At 40.5% G+C, this 22,776-nt stretch overlaps 1 protein-coding gene across 3 annotated transcripts; it reads left to right on the forward strand.

The window, feature by feature from the left end:
• The first annotated feature begins 2,851 nt into the window (after positions 1 to 2,851).
• Positions 2,852 to 19,431, forward strand: CIMIP5 (ciliary microtubule inner protein 5). 3 transcript variants are annotated; one of them, XM_071741909.1, is made up of 4 exons: positions 2,852 to 2,965; positions 12,866 to 13,012; positions 14,153 to 14,192; positions 14,823 to 19,431. In XM_071741909.1, exons 1-4 carry the CDS (start codon positions 2,937 to 2,939, stop codon positions 15,012 to 15,014), a joined length of 408 nt encoding a protein of 135 aa, XP_071598010.1. In that variant the 5' UTR covers positions 2,852 to 2,936; the 3' UTR covers positions 15,015 to 19,431. The 3 variants fall into 3 exon arrangements, with proteins under 3 accessions (XP_071598010.1, XP_071598012.1, XP_071598009.1); XM_071741911.1 differs by having other exon boundaries at positions 12,869 to 13,012; XM_071741908.1 differs by lacking the exon at positions 2,852 to 2,965 and having other exon boundaries at positions 12,389 to 13,012.
• Positions 19,432 to 22,776: the final 3,345 nt, after the last annotated feature.

A 22,776-nucleotide genomic window follows, 5' to 3' on the forward strand; every position in this document is an offset into this window, starting at 1 on the left:
ACCCCCCCTGCCATGGGCAGGGACACCGGATCAGGTTGCTCAGAGCCTCATCCAGCCTGGCCTTAATAACTTCCAGGGACTGGGGCTTCGATCACCTCTCTGGGCAACCTGTTCCAGTGTCTCACCACCCTCATGGTGAAGAACTTTTTCATAATATCTAATCTGTTAGAGTTATCTACATAACTCTAGTTTTAACCCCTTCCCCCTAGTCCTGCCACTACCCAAGATCCTAAAGAGTCCCTCACCAGCTTTCTTGTAGGCCCTTTAAGATACTGAAAGACCAGAATAAGATCTGCTTGGAGACTTCTGCTCTCCAGATTGAATAACCCCAACTCTCAGTCTGTCTTCACAGGAGAGGTGCTCCAGCCCCCTGATCATCCTCATGGCCCTTCTCCGGACACATTCCAGCACGTCCATATCCTTCCTGTAGTAGAGGAACTCCAGAACTGGATGCAGTACTCCAGGTGGGGTCTCACAAGAGTGGAGTTGAGGGTGACAATCATCTCCCTTGACCTGCTGGCCACAGCGCTCTTGATGCAGCCCAGGATACATGTTGCAGCAGACTTAAAACAGCAGATAAACCTTTATGCTACAAAGCTATAGAATTCTGTTTTAGAGCAAACAGCTCCAGACATTTTGTGTCCTTATTCCCAATGTTAAAAAGCCACGTGCTGAAGGAGTGGGAGGTATATGGCATTTCAGAAGGCAGATGGGCTTAGGTTGAAAATACAGAAAACTGACAGTGCAGGTCACAGCTGTGTCAGAGCTGCTGCCAGCTGTGCCTCCATAGCAGGGCATGTGTCACAGAGCCAGTGGTTTCTATAGCAGCAAGCACTACATAAAAAGCTTGACTCTTCCCTCATATAGGTCATTTTTATGCACAAACCTGTATCTGTGCCCGTTGCAGGTGGGCTCTGAGCAAGCACCACAATGGAGTCTCTGGGAGGTTCTCTGGGAGGTCAGCTGCCCCTGGATTTCAAGAATCACATTCCACTGAAATTCAAGAGCTATTATGTTTTCTGATCATTTCTACCAGGGAAGAGGTACCCATAGGATTTCCCAGCTTCCCAGCCACTCCATATTAAACACACCTCGTTTCCTTAGCTCCCTGTGCTGATGAGGGATGCTCCAGGTATGGCCCTGCCATGGATGTCACACCACATCACCTAAATTGTCCATCAGTCCCACTTCTGCTGCAATACTAACCCGGTACCTCCACACCTGCCTCCCACCACCCGTGTCATACCTCACCTCACAGCTCCTCCAGATCTTCAGGCCCTCCCCAAGACTGCCTCATGCTCTGCCCCATGAACTTCCCACCTCAGCAGTGCCAGAGAGCCAAGACCACCAGCCCACACACAGACACACTGCACCCACCAGCCCCAGCCTAAAGATACACAGGGTATCCTGTGTCTGGTGCCCCCTGGTTCCTATGCAGTCCCTCTGTTCTACATGCTGTCCAGAATGAACTGAAGGTTTGCACTAGACCTTTTTATTCACCCCAATAAAAAGATATTATATTAGGACATATATCACATATATGATATACATATATAGTATATATTATATTAAATAATATTCCACAATATAACTTTCATCTGGTTCATTTGAGGATTACAGATGTCAGATTTGCTACTATGATATGATATTTTTGCATTCTGACCATGCAATGGTTCATTGCAACATTTAGCAGTACATGGCTTAAGAACACCAGCATAGCTTCTTCAGCTAAGGCAACCATTTATTGAGCAGTGAACACAGGTCACAGCCACTGGACTTGCTGGTTGACTCAGTTTTGGTTGGGATTGCACATGCTTCATTTGTCCAGTGACAGCATCTGAAGCCACACCATCAGTTGGCCAGATACCAATTCATACTTAAATTAAAACAGATTATCCTACAGCACACATAAACATGAGCAAAAACCAAACCAGAAGGACATCATCACATACCTAACCCTGCCCTGCCTCCAAATCATCTTCTCCAGATACTCTCCATGCCAGAACCCACAAGGGCCTCACAAAATACAACATCCATCAAAATGTTGCCTCAGTCCCAGGCAGACCTTAGCCCTGACCATGCTCTCTGTGCCACTAGCCAAGTGTAAAAGCAAGCAAGCTGAAGGACCAACATCTATAGGTGAAATTTCTCAGGAATTTATTACCCTCTGGAATAAAACCTATCCAATTTGCATATTAAACAAAGCACTGCTAGCAGCAGTTTAGTAGTATCAGTTGCAGAAAGGAAAATATGCTTTTCCTGGAATCTAATTTAAAGGCCTAAACTCCCCCCTGCAGCTAGTATTTTCAGAGGCATATAATTTGTTCCACCAGCTTTTCTCAAGCAAATGTCCAGATCAGTCAATAGAAGTTTTGCTTGAGTAAAAGCTGCTTCTTTAACCAAAAGGTGAGGAAATTATAAACCAACAGATTTGGATTTTCAAAACATACACAGAATTGCTCCCATAAACAAAGGGAATTTTAATATAAACTTTAATGGGATTGCTTATATTCTGCTGAGTGCTTCCATGAATCTCTCCCTCGGTACTGTCGTATGATAAGTAAGTCAAAAAACACCCTCCCCCTACTAAGTGGCTGTGATGCATTATTTACTGGCAGCTTTTAAAAAATAAAATTATTCATCAGTTAAATATTGAGTGTAAATTTACCTTCAATTTATCTGCATTAATCCTTTTGTTATTAAACCAATTAGCATACTGGTTTAAAAAATTCCTCAGGACATAAATTTCCACAGCACAGACTTTTATTTGAACTGTAAACAGAAGCTGAGGGTTGCTATGGTGTGATCTATTGCTCAAAGTCTATTTACGTCTCCCAGCTAACAACAGTACCAATAGTGGAGTCCTAAAAAACAGAAAGTAAAAAGTACAGAAGCCATCACACATTAGGGTGCTAAGAAGTCCTTATTCTAAGGAAATGAATTTGAATGCTCACCATAAACAAAGGTATGTAGAAAGCCAAGATAAACTTTATTTTTAGGTTAAAACCATATTTTAATCTGTATTTTGTGATAAAAGCTTTCAAAAGAAGCAGCAGTTTGAATGTCTGCTTTGGTTGTTGCTGTTTTCTCATCCTCTGGCAAAATTGCAGGTTTATGCAAGTTAAAGAATGCAGCCTAACAGAATATTTATACTGTGGCAAGTTAATAAGAGCCCAGAGGAAGGGGAACAGACAAAGAACAAAGATAAACTGCACAGAGATGCTTGTTGTTATAACCCTAAATTAGCTTTTTCTAGAGTAGTGAGCTATGGAGCCATTTCCAAAATGGATATGCTCAGTCACCACCAAAACTGACAGCTCCTGTGAACTGCTCTCCTGCTCAAACTCAAGTATAAGGAAGTTTCTGCTTTTTCATTTTATGGTAATGGCAGAGACGGTTTTCATAATCAGATGTGCAAAAAAGGCAGTCCAAACACACCCTTAATTCTCCAGTTGTCAGGTTCAAGTGCATAAACAAAACTCTTGTGAAAGAAGAATGGCTGGAATTGGGAATATAAACCGTATCAAGTAGAGAAAAAAAGACATACTTTCCTCCTACACAAAAATATAAATTATTTCTTCTATGAAGTTCCACCCTTCACTCCTGGCTAATCAGTAACAAAATATTGTGCCATATAATGCAACCTCTTAGTTATCAAATTCCACTAAGGTGGGTAATGCTTCTGATTCTCAGCCAGAGAGCTGGGCCAGGCACTCTTTTCCTGGTGTAGGTGTAGTTAGACCTTTCTCTATTAAGAAATCTCTATCTATTAATAAATCTCATTTTCAGCATCCATAAGGGTGTCTCCACTGGCCTTACAGGCAATGAAGGTCTATGGGACACAACTACAACAAGTAGTATGGATCTGTGGAGCAAAGCTGTTGTTAGGAACTCACAAGGATTTTAGGCACTCACAAGGACATTTAATCCACCCTGTGGGCCAGGGGCTGCCTGCTCCTTCCTGGTCTGCAGTGTTAAAGCCCATGAGCAGGGGGAGAGCAGCCAGGAGAACCCACAGCCTGCATGTGCCAAGACCACCCTGGGGCACAAGCCAAAATACAGTAAGTAAAGATGACTGAGAGGTTTGCTTGAAAAACACCTTTAACTGGACATCAGTTGTGAATATTTACACACCCACAGTCATCAAGTGCCATCTGAGAGACAGATGTTCCTGTCTTTCACTCCTGCTGTGGTAGAAAGACCTGGATCTCTTGTGGGTTTGCTATGGGTCTCCTGGCCCTGCATGTATTTCTCAAGCATCCTAGGACTTCCTAAATGGCAGCAGATGCCTCTGTGTGAATAATTCAAATGACCCAACTGATTTTTGTACAAGTTAGTAAGTCTTAAAAAAATTGAGAATATATTTAAGGGATTCCTAGCATGCACAGCAGACAAGAACCAAGATTTGCAGAATGGTCTTTCCATAGTTTGCACTAGCAATGACCTGGAATTCTGCAGCAGATTATCAAGAACAAAAAAGTACATCTGAATATCCTTATTTTGGTTGCTTTCTTTTCCACTCTTTAAAAAACCTATGGAAGGCCTGAGCAGTCTGCCTAGAAACCAAGGATGCCAGTAGCCCAGTACCCCAGAGCTTAGAGGTTTCTGCAGCTCAGCAGCAGGAATGCTGGAAGCTGTAGGAGATTTCACCTGACAGTAGGTTCTCCATGCAGTCAGGCTGCTGGTTGTACTCTGCTCTCTGCTCTGGGACTCAGGGTCTTGGAAGCATTTTGAAAACCCTGCATCTCATTCATCAAAGATTAGATGATTTCATTATATTTCAAAATTAAATACAAATACTTTTCCATTACCTCATTTTGCTGAAAAGTTTATGATGTCTGCATGGAAAAGGCTGGTAGGAGTCCTTATGTCTTCACTGTGATCAAAGCTGGATTTTTAAACAAATTCTCACACTGCATGTGTGTAATCATGTGAATAATTCATACAAAAAGCAGAATAAGGTCTTGCCTGTTTCTCATTAAGAGGTCAGTTGTAAGAAAGTAGGATCGTATCCTAATTAGGATTTTATCCTAATTCTACAACTGTATTTTTAATTTCATGGCTGTCTACTGCTTTCAAAGATTTCTAAAGTTTAGTAGTATCTTAAGGAAAGTAACTTTTTGGTTTTGCTTTGCTGTTCTGAGTATTTGCACATGAACTGTTGCACAGATGAGCTAAAAATACAAAGCTGCAAATACATCCAGGAAGATTTCACATTGTTCTGGCTCTCTACTTCTTCAGGGAACAAAACTTTCCAGCACCATAACAAAACAAAGAAGCTCTCTAAAACCATAGAAGGAACCAAGCTGAACTGGACAGAGCTGTGCAGGTGATCCAAGAAAAGAACAGCAAAACGGGCTGTGCTTTCCCAGTACATTCTGTTATGATTCCTTTCTAGGTCTCATGGAGCATCTGTCTCATTGGGCATGAGTGGATGTGGTTAAATCAATCAGAGACTAAGAACAGAACAAGTTAGGCAAAGGTCTGACAAATCTGTGTAACAGGCAACAGGACTGCTGATCTAATCTTGCTCAGCCTGGAGCAGAGAAGGCTGTGGGGAGACCCAAGAGTGGTCTCCCAGTATCTGCAAGGAGGCTACTGGAAAAAAAAACAGGATGCTTACAGCTGTGCATGGTGGGTAGATGAAATAAAATGGACACAAGCTGAAACAAGGGAGGTTCTGACAAACCTATTAGGCAAAACTTCACCACAAGGGCAGCCAGGTGGTGAAATGCATTACCCAAAAAGGTTGTGCAGTCTCCACCCTTGGAGACTTTCAAGACCAACAGCAGAAAGACTTGAGCAGCTGGTCTGATGTCACAGCTGACCCTGCTCTGTGGAACAGGTTAGGCTACAGATCTCTTGAGGTCCCTTCAGATCTGAATTCTCCTGTGAGCTCAGGAAACTTGACACCAGATTCTAGCTTATCAAAGAAAAGGCTATACACAAACCCTCCTACATTAAGTTATGGGAACAACCTGCCTTTAGGAAGAACTTCCTTCTAATCTTCCAAACATCAGCCCAAAGCATGATTTAGCACTAGCTTCTACAATGAAGGAAACCTACGCTGATAGAAATCTCTAATGAAGATCCTGAAAACTTTGCTAAAAAATCATAAAGCCTGTGACTGTTCAGAAAAGGCTCCCCAGTTTTCAACTCTGAAACTTGCCTTGAAAAAACCTAAAAGGAAGCAGCTCAGTTCTCAGCCAACAGAAATGGCAAAGGCTAGGAGTATTTTACAAGAATGTAATTTTCATTTAATAGCCAGAGACAAAATTTAAAACAAATTTTAGGTACCCCAATTTGAAAACTTTGCCTAACTTGCAGCAGAGGATGTTCGGTATCTTGGCTTGAAACAGAAAGTTAATGTCCTTCCTGAATACAGTGAGCAGGTGGTAGATTAAACATTTAAAGTATTACAGTCCACATCAACAGACTCTTAGCTGCTGGAGGATTACCTAAGAAAAAAGATAATAATAAAAAAAATAAACAAACAGCATCTTGAGAATTAAAATATATCAGCATATTGAGCGTTAAAATATATAGTGATACACACCTGGAATACTGTAATTCACAGAATAAAATACTTTCATAAGTACTAAAGTGCTTCAGGTAGCAGAGAGAGAGAACTGAATCTCTCTGTAGTATTTGTGAAGCTGCTCATCCTTAGCTCCCTGTAAACTGCTCCTGCACAGCACAGCCTCAGAGCAGCCAGGCCAGGCTGCAGGGCTCAGACTGCCTTAGGTACACAGCAGCACCCAGCCCAGCCTTTTCAGAAGTACTGAATTACTTTAATACACTGCAGTTCTCTTAGACCTGTTTCTGAGCTGTGCAAGAAAATGGCGAGGATGAACAGAATGAAGCCAAGCTCCATCGTGTGGTTCCCAGAGCTCCCTGCTGTGGTGTGGCTGTGAACCAAACTCTGACTACAGACAACTTGGGTTGTCCCTGCAGGAACCACAGTCCTTGACAGGATCTAGCATGTAAGGCAAAAATTACATGAAATACCAACAGAAAACATTCCTCACCCAGTTCTTCCTGGGTCCCTTCTCCTCAGAACAGATACTTCCAAACATTCTGACTTACACACCAACCCTGCAGTGCTCCCTCTCTGAAATCCAAGCACCTTTCTCAGATGTCAGGTTTAAGCAGAAGACTCTAATGTAACAAGCCTGCATAGTCTTTGGAATTGCTGCAGTTCAATATTTTTTCCAAGTAAGTAACATTTTTTTTCAAATAAATTACATTTGTTTAAATGCAAACTGCATATAAGTAGCTAATCCATTTTGTAACACTAGAATTTTTATTAAAAGGGAACTTAAAAAATTCACAACAGATTTCTTACAGTCTGCATTACAGCTTTGATTTTATTTTTAAGTGTCAGACAGTGTCACTGGAAGCAGACATCCTCTTGGTGGTATTTTTATGCCACTGATGCAACAGTCAACATGCCAGGCTCTCTCAGCAGAACTCCATTATGACAAGAAATAAGTTTATTTTTTTTCTATCAAAGATACAGCAAAACTTAAGGAATGAGGCATTTAACTGGCTACCTTTTCTTTGTTTAGGAGTTTTACTCCAAACTGGTAGCTTGCAGGATTTATTACCATCTTGGATGCATCAAAGCAACCCAAGGCATTCTGCTCCTGCCAGACAGATCCATAGTTTGTCAGCAGGATCTGTCACTTCTAGGGTCCTTCATGGTTAATGCCCAGGGCCAGTGAGAAAGCTCCCCAGTAATGCTCACCACAGGTCACTTCTCTGCTCAGCATCCTCTCACTGATCATCTAACACCCTGTGCTGCCAACCATCACCATGACCCATACTCCAGCCTGCAATCTTCACTGACTTGACGATCTTTATTCATCTGAGGAAGATGATGACAAGGCAGATGCCACTGTTTGAGGCAGGCAACACTGCTCATACTGGCAGACTAACATGGGGTCTCCATCCTGCTCATGAAATGGCAGAGATATTCTGAATTGTGATCTGCTGTGAAAAGCTGGTCTCCAGGGAGCTGCCCTCTCCTCCAGGCCAATGATCTTACCCCTGGTTCTTATTCACACATGACATACACACTGTGCTTGTTTTTCAATGTGTGCTTTTTAATTCTCTGCAATATCTCACAAACACAAGCTTTCTTAAGTGAAAATTGCTTTGTCCCTCAGAAATTTGCTCTTCAAAGATAACGTGATATGGCTGTGATCTTTATAATTTTACAGGTGGGCTGGTTGTGAGGCAGGCAGGCAGGCAGTAATACCATCTATCTTCTGAATCCTGCAGCAGATCTCTGAGTGGGAGAATAGAGAAATCCTTATCACTCCCTCTTCCATGATCTGAACTGTACAAAATATGACACAAGCATTTGACAACACTGTCCTTAAAGTTTAGGTGGCAGAAATTTTGTAGGAAAGTACCCCAACACTATACAAACTTAGAAAACTTTGTATATATACCGAAGCTATACAGATATAGATACAGAACTATAGATATAGACTTGAATGTAAAGGAGAAACCTGGGAAACACAGATAAGTTCAAAAAGATTTAAGACCTTATTCCTGCAAGTAGAACTATGCGGGAAAGTCAGATCAGTTTCACTGATTTCACCCATCCTAGACCAAGATGCACCTCCAATCAGAGCAGATACATAGAAACCTTCTGCTATTATTTCCCCTCTGTAAATGGTGTATTCTTGCATGCAACAAAGCAATTTCCACTAGGTTTTTCAGTGTTTTGGAATACGCCTCTGAAGGCTTCCAGTGAAATTAATGAGAATTTCTCAAGCTTTAAGAGGCTTGTTACTATGAAAAAAATATATAAAATTTGGGGGGAAAAAACAGCTCATAAATTACCTCTGTACCAGGACATCAAATACTGGCATACAAAACCTGATTTTCCTAACTAATGTTGAATTTAAATAATCAGTTTCCAGAAAGATACATAAGAAGGACATAGAACTATTGGAGTGAGTCCAGAGGACCATAAAGATAATCAGAGGGCTGGAGCACCTCTCTTGTGAAGACAGGCTGGGAGAGTGAGAGAGTGGGGTTTGTTCATCCTGGAGAAGACTGGGGAGATATTAGAGCAGCCCTCCAGTACCTGAAGAGGGCCTACAGGAAAGCTTGGGAGGGACTTTTTAGAAGGGCATGTAGTGATAGGACAAGGGGTAACAGCTTTAAACTAGAAGAGGGGAGATTTAGGTTAGACATTAGGAAGAAATTCTTTACTGTGAGGGTCGTGAGGCACTGGCACGGGCTGCCCAGAGGTGTTGTAGCTGCCCCCCTCCCTGAAACTATTCAAGATCAGGTTGGATGGGGATTTGAGCTACCTGGTCTAGTGGGAGGTGTCCCTGCCCATGGCAGGGGGGTTGAAACTAGATGATCTTTAAGGTCCTTTCCAACCCAAACCATTCTATGATTCTATGATGAAATGTGTATTTAAAAAATAAGGTACTGTGTGTGAAGTCGAACAGTACCTCGTGTCTTCAATAACTGATACTGCAATACCCTCTTGTGGTCAAATAAAAACAGCTTACCTAAACACCTGAGCTTTTTCCTTCATAGGAAGCCTCTCAAGATTCTCTTTCTTTTGAGAAGGGAAAATAACTGACATATTCTTCATAGATTAATTTGTAGTGTGTATCATCACTTACCTGGCAACAACAGAAAACCAGCCTCAGTCAGTTTCTTCCTCAGATTGAAGGGCACTGACACTACTTGTCAGATAAACTCATCCCAAAGCAAACTCCTAAGCAAAGGCAAAATCTCCTACAGGGACAATCATAACGTTTTTCAAGTTTCAAGTCTCCAACTAGAAAAAATAAAGAGGGTATAATCAATTTGCAGATACAGATGATATGAAGCTATAATAAGCATCATCTTATTCCACTCCAGGATGAAAAGAAGTATACAGTAAATCAGTCCATAGAATCATAGAATGCCAGGTTGGAAGGGACATCAAGGATCATCTGCCACCTTTCTATGTAGGAACACAGTTTAGATGAGATGGCCCAGTGCCCTATCTTAAAAGTGTCCAGTGTTGGGGAATCTACCACTTCCCTGGGAAAATTATTCCAATATCTGACTGTTCTCACTGTGAAACTATTTCCTCTGGAGATATTTTCCTCTGGACCACTGTCTTTCCCCTGTGACTCCTTGTAAAAAGGGAGGCTCCACTTTCTTGATAGCCACCACTTAAGTACTGGAACAAACATGGCAATACCAATTGTATGAATTCAGATCAGTTGCACCAATTCAAATAAGCCCCCTGCTTAAATGACCCCAGCTGTTACAAAGAACAAATAACATTCAAATCTGGCAGATAGGAAGAGGGGAAACAGTTCAGTATCTTCAGCCATTCTGTTGAGCTGTTAATCCAGTAAAAGGCCTAAATGGGCTGCTAGCATATTCTGTAAGGAATTTAGAGTAACAGCCAGGAATGTCCACCCATCTTGCTGTGCTTTAATGGTGTGTAACTACTCCCTTAATGACTTCTGGTCCTAGTACAAAATGGGATAATTTTCAAAATAACTGCTCCTAGTGATTTGTTTTGGGAACAGCAGCTGAATTTTAAAGTCATAGTGTTATGATGTTTTTAGAAACCAGTTTATTTAAACTGCTGTGATCTCATTTACATCTACTACTTCCAGAGAAATTACTTAACATTTTGAAGTGTTCAATACCTCCATGTAGACTCATATTAACTTTTGTTTTGCCTGAAAAATTCCTAAACAGTTAAGACTTTTTTTTTTTTCTGAGATTGCAGTCTCTCTGACAGATCAGGCTTTAACCTATGAGTTCCCATTCAATAAGATGTTCTAAGAGGCACTTCATAGCCCTGAATCAAAACCAGGGCAGTCTGCAGACAACACACACACTGGCACAGACTTTAAACACCTGTTTGTAATTTTTCCACCAAGTTTATTTAGTGGCTACAAGCAGCCATTATTATTTTATTTTTAAGTTGCAGGAATTGACTTGAAGGTAGGATTTGAATTAGAAAAAATACAAGAACTTCATAAACAAGAATTTAAAAGTGTTCCATGCACAGGAACAGACTTCCCAACAGGACTGTTTCCTGACCTGGTAAGAAGATAAAAACCCACATCCACAGATAAGTGCACTGGGTCTTCCAAATGTGCTTCAGGTTCCTTTTAAAGCAGTTGGATGCTGCTAAAACCCTGCTCTCCAACCAGCTGCACAGCTCCAGCTGGAAGAGGATCCTGGAACTAATGCAGCAGGATAAGCAGATTCCACAAGAGGAACAGAGACAACTGTCAGGCCAGGTTGACAAACAGCACTTTTCTTCATGATAATGATGTGCAGATATATGACATTTTTTCGTTTGTTTTTGGCTGGAGGCAATGAAAACCAGTTCAGATTTCAATTACCACAGAAAAAAATACAAGCAAAAAAAAAGCCTACTAAAATTTCATTCAAACCCAAAATAAACATTGTGATTTGAGGTGGAGTTTACCTCTTCTAAAGTTATGTTATTGCAGTCTTCAAAGTTGGAGTATTTTTCCAAATATAGAAGTATTTTGGGACCAGATATATCCATCTGAAGTGTTTGGGTTGTTGTATAGTTGTAACTATTTTAAAAGACACTATTTGCCAAATTCAGCATGTATTTCCCAATACTGCAACCAGATAATTTTGCCAAAAACAAAAACAAAAAACACTAAAAAACTTTTAAAAGTAGATTAAAAGTTCATTAGCATTTATCAGGAGATGAAGCAAGAGGCTAAAATTCCTCTGGAGTTAAGCCACACTACTCAAAAACATGCCAGTCAAGAATTTCAGAGGAAATTTATATTTCAAATACTCCACTTTCCTGCAAGGTCACAAGTACTTGAGGAAGTGACTTCATACCACAAAAAGCCCAACAGGCTGACTGTAAAGACAAACACTGACATTTTGGACTCTGTTTTGAAAATTCTCATTTTGCATACTAATAATCCTTTAAAGCTACTTGAAAACTACTTGTCATAGTTGCTTAATATCTTCTGCAGAAATCTTTAAGTACAAAAAAAGAGGACTTTTTATGATCTCTGCTGGTCTTTTTAAACCTGAAAATAAGGAGCTTTCAAAGCATGGATTTGTTGAAATACCTTATTTTAAACAAACAAGCTCTACCCCAGAGTTCAAGGCTCCAGCAGCTCTCTCACTGGGTCTCTGCTCCCTTTCTAGTGAATACTGAAAAGTCAGACTTGTTTCCAATGGAGACAGTAAACACACCAGGGAAACCAGCAGCTTTTAGATTTTGCTTCTGCCACATAACCACAAGAAAATTCCTCCTAATGTACTCAGCAGCAATCTCCACAGCACCCTTTGCTACTAAATTAGACTTTATTGTTCTGAGGATTTTGAAGAGAGGGTGGTCTCAGCTGCCAGCAGCACTGATTGCCTCACAAGCTGAGCATTTGATGGTTAGAGCTGGAGATCTGATGGCTTTCAGTAATAGTCATTGCTTACAAAATTGCTGTTACCATGAAAACTCCTTCAGCATTCAAGCACTGAAGCAACATAAAGTAGTGGGAAATGAGCATTAAATTAGAGGGGAGCAAAACCGTGCTGAGCATTTCCTGTCAGTGCTGCTGGGAACCTTCATTTGCTGAAAGCACTCCAAATAAGCAGCTAAAAGAAAATGTAAGGAGAGAAGATGGTTTGAACGTGCAAATGATAGCAGGTTTAACCTTCCCAACAGTCAGAATATACTAAACAATTTGGGGGATATAGGGAGTCTCAAAATGGACAAGTCAGGAATGAGTTCTAGATTCAGGAACTATAATACCATGGTAAGGTCTTGGCAGAGAGCAACCACACCTCGGGGGAAAGCAACCTTAGCTCCACCTGTGTCTCTCAGCAGCACCCAACCCAGGAAACCTGTTGTTGCACAACCAGCTCCTCAGGCCTGGGAAAACAAGCAGGCAGCACTGCAAAAGGACCAGGTTCAACAGGATAAGATTTGGAGAGAGTCTGTGGAGGCTGAACAGAGAAGAAAAAAAATCTGGTAAGTCACTGGCTCCAGTTCACGCTACTTATACTCATCTTGAGAATGGTACTGATGCTCCTTGACAGCCTTAGGGCTTGACCCAAAGCCTACCAAAATAAATGTTCTTTTGCAGGGACTTTGGATCAAACTCTAACACCTCTCTTTCTAAGATCTTATTGCCTTTGTTTTCCTACACTGGACAAAATCTATGCTAGTATCTCCTGGCATGATGGGCTTAAGATGAAAAGAGATGCAAATGACTGCATGCTGACTATCTCTTGGCTTGATATATCTTCTCACGATGAATATATAAATGTGCCAACATTTATAATTTATTGCAGACTCACTGATATTATCACCTCTTCTCATATTTTTGGAAATAGCTGAAATGGAAGCTGAACAGAGTGTTCTGCCAAAACTTTATTTTGGATTCCCAATCTGTAAATCTCCTGAATGTGCCCCATTGTTGTAGGGTTTCATCAGACTGAGCTGCACACATACAACCTAAGCTTTGACTGTGTGTACACACAGAAAGAAACTGCAATTGAGATCCTCTCTGTCTCTGCCACATATCTTAAGTGTTTATGTTCAAACTCCAGTACACAGAATGAGCATTTGATAGAATATCACAAGATTTGCTTTGTAGTCCCACAGGTGTAGAACAGAGCTAAAGACCAAAACTCAGGTCTTCTGACTCCTCAGTTTGCTTCTTCCACTGCTGCCTAATGACACAAAATACTCCTGTGGGTGTTTGTGGGCAGCACATAAGACTCTGGGAATTCCTGCCAGGGATTTCTGCCAGCAGAGTATCAGTCATTTAAAAAATAAGAATCTGTGTCTTAGTCAAGGCATGGAACAAAAGTTTGCTAGAGTGACTCTCAACTTTGCTAATTTAACTGCATCTGCACAACAGATACACTACGGACATCCTCAGCTTTCTTTAGCAAAAACCCCACTGCTCATGTAGGGTGGGCTCCATTTGGCAATAAAGCAAGCCCTGGGCTTCACCACAGAAAAGATAGGTTTAGTACAGTTTAGAGGTTTAAGAGCTAGGTAAGTATCCAACTGAACAGCTGAGCAGGCATTCAAATATGAACAACATTAACTATTTATTTAAAGACAGAAAACTTTACACTGTGTTTTTACTTCTATTTCAAGGTGCCAGAACTGGAGTTTCCTAAGCGACTATGACCAACTGGTAAGTTTTAAACAAATACTGAAATACAATCCAGGCTCTTTTTTTGTGTCATCGCTTTGAGTGAGGCTTATATTTCTAACTGAAGCATACCTTAGCATAATCAGCAAATGGTTTAAGATTAAAATCTTTCAGAAAAGTAAAAGAGAACTGAAATGCCATTCATCTGCTACCTCTGCCACAAAGGAATACATTATGTGCTACAACTGTTCCAGTATTAACAACTCCATGGAAAGACAAGTGCTAGAAGGACCAACTTCCTAGGTGAAAATTTGTAAGATACTGTCATCACACTGAAATCCAAGCCACTTACTAGAATTCAAAAAAACCCCTCACACATCATAACCGTTCTAGACCAGGCTAACTTGTGTCCCAGACAATACTTTATACATTTAAAAATTATTCATCTCTCTGTACTATCCTACTCCCAAGAAAGAGGACATGAAAAACTGTTGTTCTACTGTATTTCTGCAACATTTTCATATACATTCAGTATGACATTTTTAAGAACACCTAAATACTAATTTCAAAAACAAAAATATTGATATTAAAAATAATTTCAGTAACTTGTATTTTTGCAACATGCAATGGATGTCATTATGAAAACTTATTTATGCTCTTTGTTTTTTCCAGGGTAGGAAAAAGGAGCAGAAGCCACTGCCAAAATATGTGCCTGTGTTCTCAAGCAAAATTCCCAACTCAACCAACCAGACTATTGGTAGTCACCTGAACACTGAACTTGGCAGGGCTCTGATAAACATGGATTACTTCTTCACCACTGGAGCAAAAAAGAGGAAACTTGAGGTTGAGCTCCAGCCTTCTTAGTGCTTCAGTAAAAAGTATGAGTAACAAAGCATGTTGAATGGCTCTAGCCAACAGATTCCACTGCATGTAAAAAATTCCTCATTTTCTCAGAGAGACCTATACTAATGTCTAGCAAGGTTTTTTTTTCAACAGCCAAGACGGATGATGTCCAACAATGACATAGGAGACAAAACTCTTCATATTTAGGATAACTGGGTCATATACAGAGAATATCCTCTGTATATCACAGATATCATCCATCTTCCCATGATAGTCTACAGTAACATTGCCACTAACATCAAAAAGATGATTAAAGTCAAAAGGCTATTTCTTCCTAAATTTTAATGTCCTGAAAAAAAAAAACAATTTATGAAGACCACCTCCAATGAGTCCAAACAAAACCAACCTAGTTTAAATTGTCAGTGCAATGAAATGTAGTAAATTGTAGCAATTTATGTAGCTAGACAAGGATTCATCATCCTGTCATCTGTGTCTTTAAGCTTGCTCTAAAGAATAAAACTTAAGGCAGCTAAGACACTTTCTGTGCTTCTTCATCCCTTCTTGCTGAGGGAGAAAGATTTCTTTTTTTTACACTAGTTTTCATTTTTGTTTCTCTGGATTTACTGCCCTCACATTTTCTTATCTTACTTTTTTTTTCTGGTTTAGCTGATGAAAACTCATTGACAGGGAAGCAGGCTTTCACATTTTGCTTTGAAGGCGTGTTGGCTTAGCAACCTTTCTTACATTCTTCTCATCAACCTTGAATTTAACAGGTTCATAGTTCCTAAGATCTGTGATTGGCCAGGGAAACCATCAGCAAGCTAAATCAAGACAAAACCTAGAGCCTGTTCATCTTCATTACACAGATGTACATTTTTATGACCTGTTGTTCTGGGAAAATGCAGTAATCAGCACAGAAAGGAGAATGTACATACAGTATCCACCTTTTGAACTGTATGTAGCTCCTGTAGGACCATGATCAGTCCCAGGTGGATACCAACACAGAAGCCATTGGCATTGGCTTGATACAACAGGCTGCTCTCTTACCTAGTCCAGGTGGGGATCTGTATACTTATGCTTTGCAGCTCAGGTTATTTGGTTTTATCATTACACTTCAGCAGCAGAAATCAGTTCCAAAGCACTATGGTATGGAACAGTGTGATCAGTGTCAACATCCAGGTGGTCTCTAGGAACAAAAAATAAAAAGAGGAATCAAATCCCACTCACTGAAACTCAAGTCCAGGCACCCCACAGTTAGCTCTCCTACTGGCTTCCTCAACACAGTGAGAACTGGGTGACAAAGGCTTTCAAGATGTCACCTGAGCCACCCAGAGAGGAGGAAGACCACCTCATGTAATCAGCCCAGGAGACAAAGACTAATCCCACCCCACGCAGACATGAATATCTAATTTTGGTAAACAGCTGTTTTCAGACACACCAAATGAGAATGTACTGTTGGAAAGGTATTTTCTTGTTCAGCTAAAATTAATTCTCTCTCGCCTGAAAGCAGAAAACTGCACCAGGAACTGCTTTGTCTTCAAACATCCAAAAGATGAACAGAGCAGAGCAAGCCTTGTCCCTGTGTTGCCAGAAGCTTCTTCCAAAAACTGCAGAGGCCATTACATATTTATTGGTGACTGTATAATACTGAAAGCTACTTGCATTCCTTACTCTGAGATATACTGAGCAGCCTCAACTCTTGCTCTGAGTCACAAACTCTACACTGAGTGGAGTGGTAGATGTCCAGTATCTGCCAGGCTCATAGCTCCTACTCATGTACAAACATTTTTAAAACATGAGGCTTTTGTTTTTCAGTGTGAAGGCCAACAGAGCCCCACGTTTCCTCACCTCCAGATGGCACTCACTCCTCACCATGTAATCCACTGAAGAGCACACCAAGTTACAGCAGGGTATAGCATCTTTTTTGGTTTTGTGGGAGAATAATAATTCCAGATTCTCCACCCTCTTTGCTCTGTGTGACTCCAAAGAATCTCTATCCCAGAGAGACCCTGCAAACTGGAGGGTACAGGAAGGAGGATGATCTAAGCAGTAAGTGATTTAATCCTTCCACACCACTTAGCACTGGCATTGATCCAGCTGAAGAACTCCCAGTTTTGGACAAAACTTTCCATGTGTTGCTCTGAAGATGTGAATCACTAAGCAAAGTCCAGAGAAGCAATAATGGTAATTGGAGTACAGGAAGATACAGCTTATGAGGAAGATAAAAAAGACTTAAAACACCTGAAGAAGAAAAAGCAGTCTGGGGAGAGGACAGCAATCTTTAGATATGTGTATAGTACTGGAATAAGAGCTGTCATTTCATGTGAGTGACAGATGAAAGTAAAAATAAGAGGCTTAAATTATATCAAGGAAGAATCCTGTTAACCTTCTGGGAAGCTAATTAATACAGGACTGGAGTAGATTCCCTGAGGAATCTCCACCTTTGAAGTCTAAACACACACATCAGTCAAGAATGATGTATTTAACAGGTTTTGTCTTTTATTGTAAAAATTTAATTACAATCTGGAGAGATTTTCACCAGAGATATTGGGATCAGAACACACTTTGCAAACATTTTCCAAACACATTCAAGAACAATTTAAAACATTCCTATTTCAACTACACCTGATTAATGCAGATTAACCACTTTTTAAAATTAAAAATATATTTCTAATTCTTCTAGCTACTCCTCCAGAAAATATTTTTCATAAAGCACAGATGTGCCTCTTTCAGTCACACACATCTAGGAGGCTTAACTAGTGCCCTGCTGACAGCCAGGTAAGAACAAATCTTAGAGAGCAGATTCGTGTCATTACATCACGTGTATGAACAGCACCAGGAAGCTTCTAGTAATGAACTGGAGTCCTGAGTGTGTCCCTAATCAGACAGGACACCCGTTGTGATGCCAGGGGGTCCTGCAGTGGGTACTTGCAGTGATTACATGGATACAGCACAGCAAGACCCTAATACACCCCTGCACTCCTCCTCAGCTGTACTTGCACAGGTCACTTCAGTCCAGTAGATTTCAACAGGAAAGTCTGAAGGGACACCTGAAACAGAGACAAAATATGCAAGGATTTTTGGCTCAGTCATTTAAAAGTGCAAGCTTGGAAAACGTAGCCTTGTGCCTTGTTCTGAGATCACAGCAACCCACAACTGCACTGTCTCTTTTGATGTGGAATTAATACCTTGACATCCTGATTAAGCTAACTAATGACTTTAAAATCCTGGTGGGAAGCAAACCACTGGACAGGAATAGCTCTGCTCACTCTCAAAACTCCAGTTCGTTCTCATTTCCCATTGAAATTAACTCTTAAGCACTTGATATCTCAATGAATATCCCTAAGATGAAAATGACTGTTTCGGAAAAAGAAGTTTCCCATGTGGAACAGATCTGATAATCCACGGGATATGGGCAAATTGTGTTGAACTGAACACCTTATTTTGTTCAATTATTACACTTTCCTTTGAAATGCAAATTATTTTATGCTACTACAGTTAACCATTCTCTGGTACCCTGCATTATATTTCAAAAGTTACTTTGGATCTGTCCACTATGTACAGCAATCTCCAGAAAAGACCTTTTGGGAATATCTAAGGTCCTCATTAAAATTGCCCTCGCACCTGCAAATAGGAGGAAGCAAACAGATATTCTCTAGACATTTTCATCCCAAGTTTAAAATGAATTTTTCTTTTTCCATAATGAACTTTGCCAACTAATCCTTATTTATATAAGCAGAGTCTCTTAGAAAGACTAGATGAAACTATAACAGCACTGAAATCTGTAAATAATCAGTGGAAATTCCATTTATTAAAGACACTGCGTAGATACTAAACTGTGTTGTAAGCTTCTTGTAAAGAGTTCTCATGATGTATCACTTGTGCTTCAGTTTTATAAGCTTTTTTCCCATTTGCTGCCAGCTGTCAAACAAAAGATTATTCATGTTTAGACAATTCATTTTCTGTACTCTTTCAGTTAAAGAGCATAAGTGGGTAGCTGTATCAATTTAATTCTTCAATTAGATATACTGCTTTCTCTGGTTGACTTTTGAGAATCATTAATATTGGTATCTTAGTGTATAGATGTTTCCAGTGCCTCAAAATTTTGTGTGTTTGCCTTAGAATAAAAATTATTGGCTTATAATAAAAAATTAAATATTTTTAACAAAACCTTTGTAAATTCATATCTGTATTTTTCATACTTTTAGAATAGAGAACAGTCTCTATATAGTTCACAGCTGGCATCTTAACTATAAAGTTGTATTTTATAAGATCAGTGACAACTGTAAATGAAATAGTGTTGCTTAGAAACTGTATTTAAAACTGGTTTTGACATTTAAATTAGTATAAAGTAAAAAAAAAAAAAAAAAAAAAAAAAAAAAAAAAAAAAAAAAACCCAAACCAAAATAAAAATAAAAATGGATTTTCCTGCAAAGAAGGTTTCATTGTGCTGTGAAATTTTTTGCATGAATAGTAAGAATCCTAGAACAGGAAAGGGAGAAGATGATTTTTTATGAACATTAGGTGGATGAAACTGCCATTCCAGGCATCATATGCTTGTATATATTATGTACATACACAACCACATTGTTTGTATTCTGTAAAGAACACTCTAAAGAACATTCCACAGGAGAACATTTCTTAAGTTCATCTTAAAGCAGACAACAGTTTTCTGAAGTGGGGTATTTTTAATCATTTGTTAGGGACTCAACCTGCTTTTCCTAAAACCTGCACAGATGGAAATAGGTAAACCTTTCTAAAAGTATGATGGCTCTCTTAAAACCTCTGCTTGCTACTCTGAATCCATGTCAGGTACACTTTACCCTCTTCAGAAAACTTCGTGTTTGCTTGGAGGAATTCCTTGAAACACAGATGCTTCTCCAAGAAATGCTGAGGAGGCACTTCCAAAGTCCTTTCAATCACAGCTGTGCCCACAGCCCTCTTCTGTCAGAGGCTACAGTCTGGCTTCAGCTTGGGACCTTCCCACACCTTACACCAGGTTGCTCAGGATCTAGTCCTGCTAAGTTGTGAACATCTCCAGAGCTGGAGATTCCAGAGCCTCTCCAGGCCCCTGTTCTAGTGTTCAGCAGTACTTCAGGTATGGTCTCTCAAGTGCTAAACTGAGAGGAAGGATCATGTCCATAAACCTGCAGGCTACCTTCTTGCTAACACAGCCCAGGATGAAGTTGTCCACTAGACCACCATGATGGCTCACATTCAACTTTTTGTCCCTGAGGACCCCCATGTCCTTTTCCTTGAAAGTGTATGGCCTTGTTGGCTCGCAGCCTTTACTGATGCATGGGATTACTCTGTCACAGGCTGCAGGCTTTAATTTTTATTAAACTTCATCCATTTTCTGTCAGCCCATCTTTTCAGCCTGCCAATATCCCTCCATGTGGCAGGACAGCTGCCAAGCACGTTGAAGGCTGCCAGCAATGTGGTACTGTCCACAGACCTGCTGAGAATGCAGGGCACCCCTTGGCCAGGTGGTTAATGCAAAACTTAAAGCAGTATTCACCCCAGCATCAGTCCCAGAGAGACACCCGGCCCACAATGTGGCCCACAATCCAGCCACTCACCCAGTGTCAGTCTGACAACCACAGCTCTCTGTGCCTGACTGCTCAGCTTTCTACCAACCTTGGAGTTTCCACTCTTTCTCTACAGGGATACTTTTCTTTCCACTTTTTCTGCTACAAGGATACCATGTCAAAGGCCTTGCTAGAGTCAAGGTAAACTACATCCACCAAGCCAGATTTCTCAAAGGAAGGGATTAGGCTGATTGAGGCGCAAAATTTTCCCTTGGTAAATCTAAACTGCTTGTTCCAAATCACCATCTTGTCTTTCATGCACCTGGGAACAACCAGAGGTGGCCATTATGGAAGATTTTTTCCATAAATTTAATGGCAGAAATTTTCATGGAGAATAGGTTTGCCAGCCTGTAATGCTCTGGATATTCCTTCCTGCAAGAAGATACAATTGTCTTTTTTCAGTTATCTGGAAATCTCTGGCAACCAAACTGCCAAAGACAAAAATCAGCCAGGGGCCTTCCAATAATGTTGACCATCTCCTTCAGCACCCTCAGATGCATCTCATATGGTTCAACAGAGCAGATTTTGTTTTCTTCTGCAGTTCCCAACTCTGTCTTTCTCCATTCTGGTTAGAATTTTACTCCCTCTGCCTCTGTCTTCTAGTCCTGGCCATCTGCCACTGCAATTTCCTGAGGGATACCTGAGGCAGGCTTCCTGAACAAGCCTGATTCCATTCTCCTGAAGCTCAGAATCTTTATTATGCTATTTGCTTTCCTTGCTGCTCTTGGGATCTCAGCTCTAAGGTCCTGTAGTCACTGCTGCAAAGGCTGTCCTTGGCTTCTACATTCTTTACTACTTCCTTCTGTTTCTGAGTAACAGATCTACCATTTGGGTTGGGAAAAAAAAAAAAAAAAAAGCCCCACAAAAATTGGTTGTACTGCTTTTAACCCACCAGGTGGCTCGTCCAGATGTCAGAGCAATTTTACATTTCCAAAGAACCTGAGCCTACAATCGAGAGCTTTCTTCCAGGTATTTAAGGCTTTGTCTGTTTCCTCTTCTTGATCAAACAATTTATAGCAGGTACACAATATTCTTCATGCTGATCTCCCCACTGATCCCAGTCCTTCAGATCTCAGTTGACTCTCACTGCTCACTCCCAAGCAGAAGCAAGCTTCAGGCAATGAGATGCTTGTTTGTGTTGAACAGATTTCCACTCATTTCCCTGCTGCTTTTCCAAAGAGCTTGTATCCTTCCATCACAGCACTTGTCATGGGTTATGCCACCCTGTCCCTGTGATCCCAAAATGGTCACAGTTCTGCAGCTTTGTTGGTACAGTTTCTTCCCAGGGCTGTGTGTGTTCACAGTGTCACACCCTCTGCCAGGGCAAACATGCTGTCCCTGGATAATTCTATCCACCCCCAGCTTTCCTTCTCACATCTCCTGGGGGTTGACTCCAGCCCCCCCAGCTTCCTCAGTTGTGGAATTTCCTTTATTTTAACCTGGAGCTTAGAACAGCAATTAGCTATAAAATTAACTACTCACTGTTAGCATAGTAGGCTGTGGAAATAAAAAGCAAGGAATTGCTCTGCATTCCTTGAAAAACCACAAAATTCAAGGCATTATTTTGCTTAGAAACTCCACTACGATAAGCCAACATCATTATCAGAAAAGAATTCTGGTTTGGCTTTTTGTCTCTGGTTATAACAGAAAGATTATTTTCTTTCACTGTTTTTTTTTTCAATATTAATCAATATTCACAGTTCTACTTGAGGTGCAGCAGTGTTAAACCACTGCCCATCTGCTGCAGAACAGGCAGCTCTGCAGATTCAAATGCAATAAACTTACTCACTGGTCTGTAATTTAAAGTGGTTCCGCATTCTGCTGCAACTTACTCAGTGAAAGAGTCTGAAATCTGAAATAAAACTAAGATAAATAGGACAGGAATAGGTTCTTGTACTCTTCATAGATTATTTTTTGTCATAATCTTCAACAGGGCTGTTGAGCACCGTGACGTCTGTTCTGTCCCTAAGCTGCTACTTAAGGAGAAGCAGGCAGTAAACAGATGTAGAGAAATATCATCACATAGACAGGACTGGGGAAGGAGAGCAAATAATTTTGCTTTACTGACACAGATCTTTAAAAAAAATGAAATGCTGACTAAAAGTAAACATTTCATGTCTTTTAAAAATATAAACGCAGTAGAACATGCTCATGGACCTGCTTAATAGTTTGAAGTCAGTTCAGCTTCTGGATTA

The sequence above is a fragment of the Heliangelus exortis genome, chromosome 3 (assembly GCF_036169615.1).
Source record: "Heliangelus exortis chromosome 3, bHelExo1.hap1, whole genome shotgun sequence".
Lineage (NCBI taxonomy): Eukaryota > Metazoa > Chordata > Aves > Apodiformes > Trochilidae > Heliangelus > Heliangelus exortis.

Bases quoted from the DNA above. Each gene is read 5' to 3' on its own strand.
- CIMIP5 (XM_071741908.1), top strand. From the start codon at position 12,750: ATGGACAAGTCAGGAATGAGTTCTAGATTCAGGAACTATAATACCATG. The intron at 13,013-14,152 runs GTAAGTCACTGG...TTCTATTTCAAG, and splicing joins CAGAGAAGAAAAAAAATCTG to GTGCCAGAACTGGAGTTTCC. The intron at 14,193-14,822 runs GTAAGTTTTAAA...TGTTTTTTCCAG, and splicing joins TAAGCGACTATGACCAACTG to GGTAGGAAAAAGGAGCAGAA.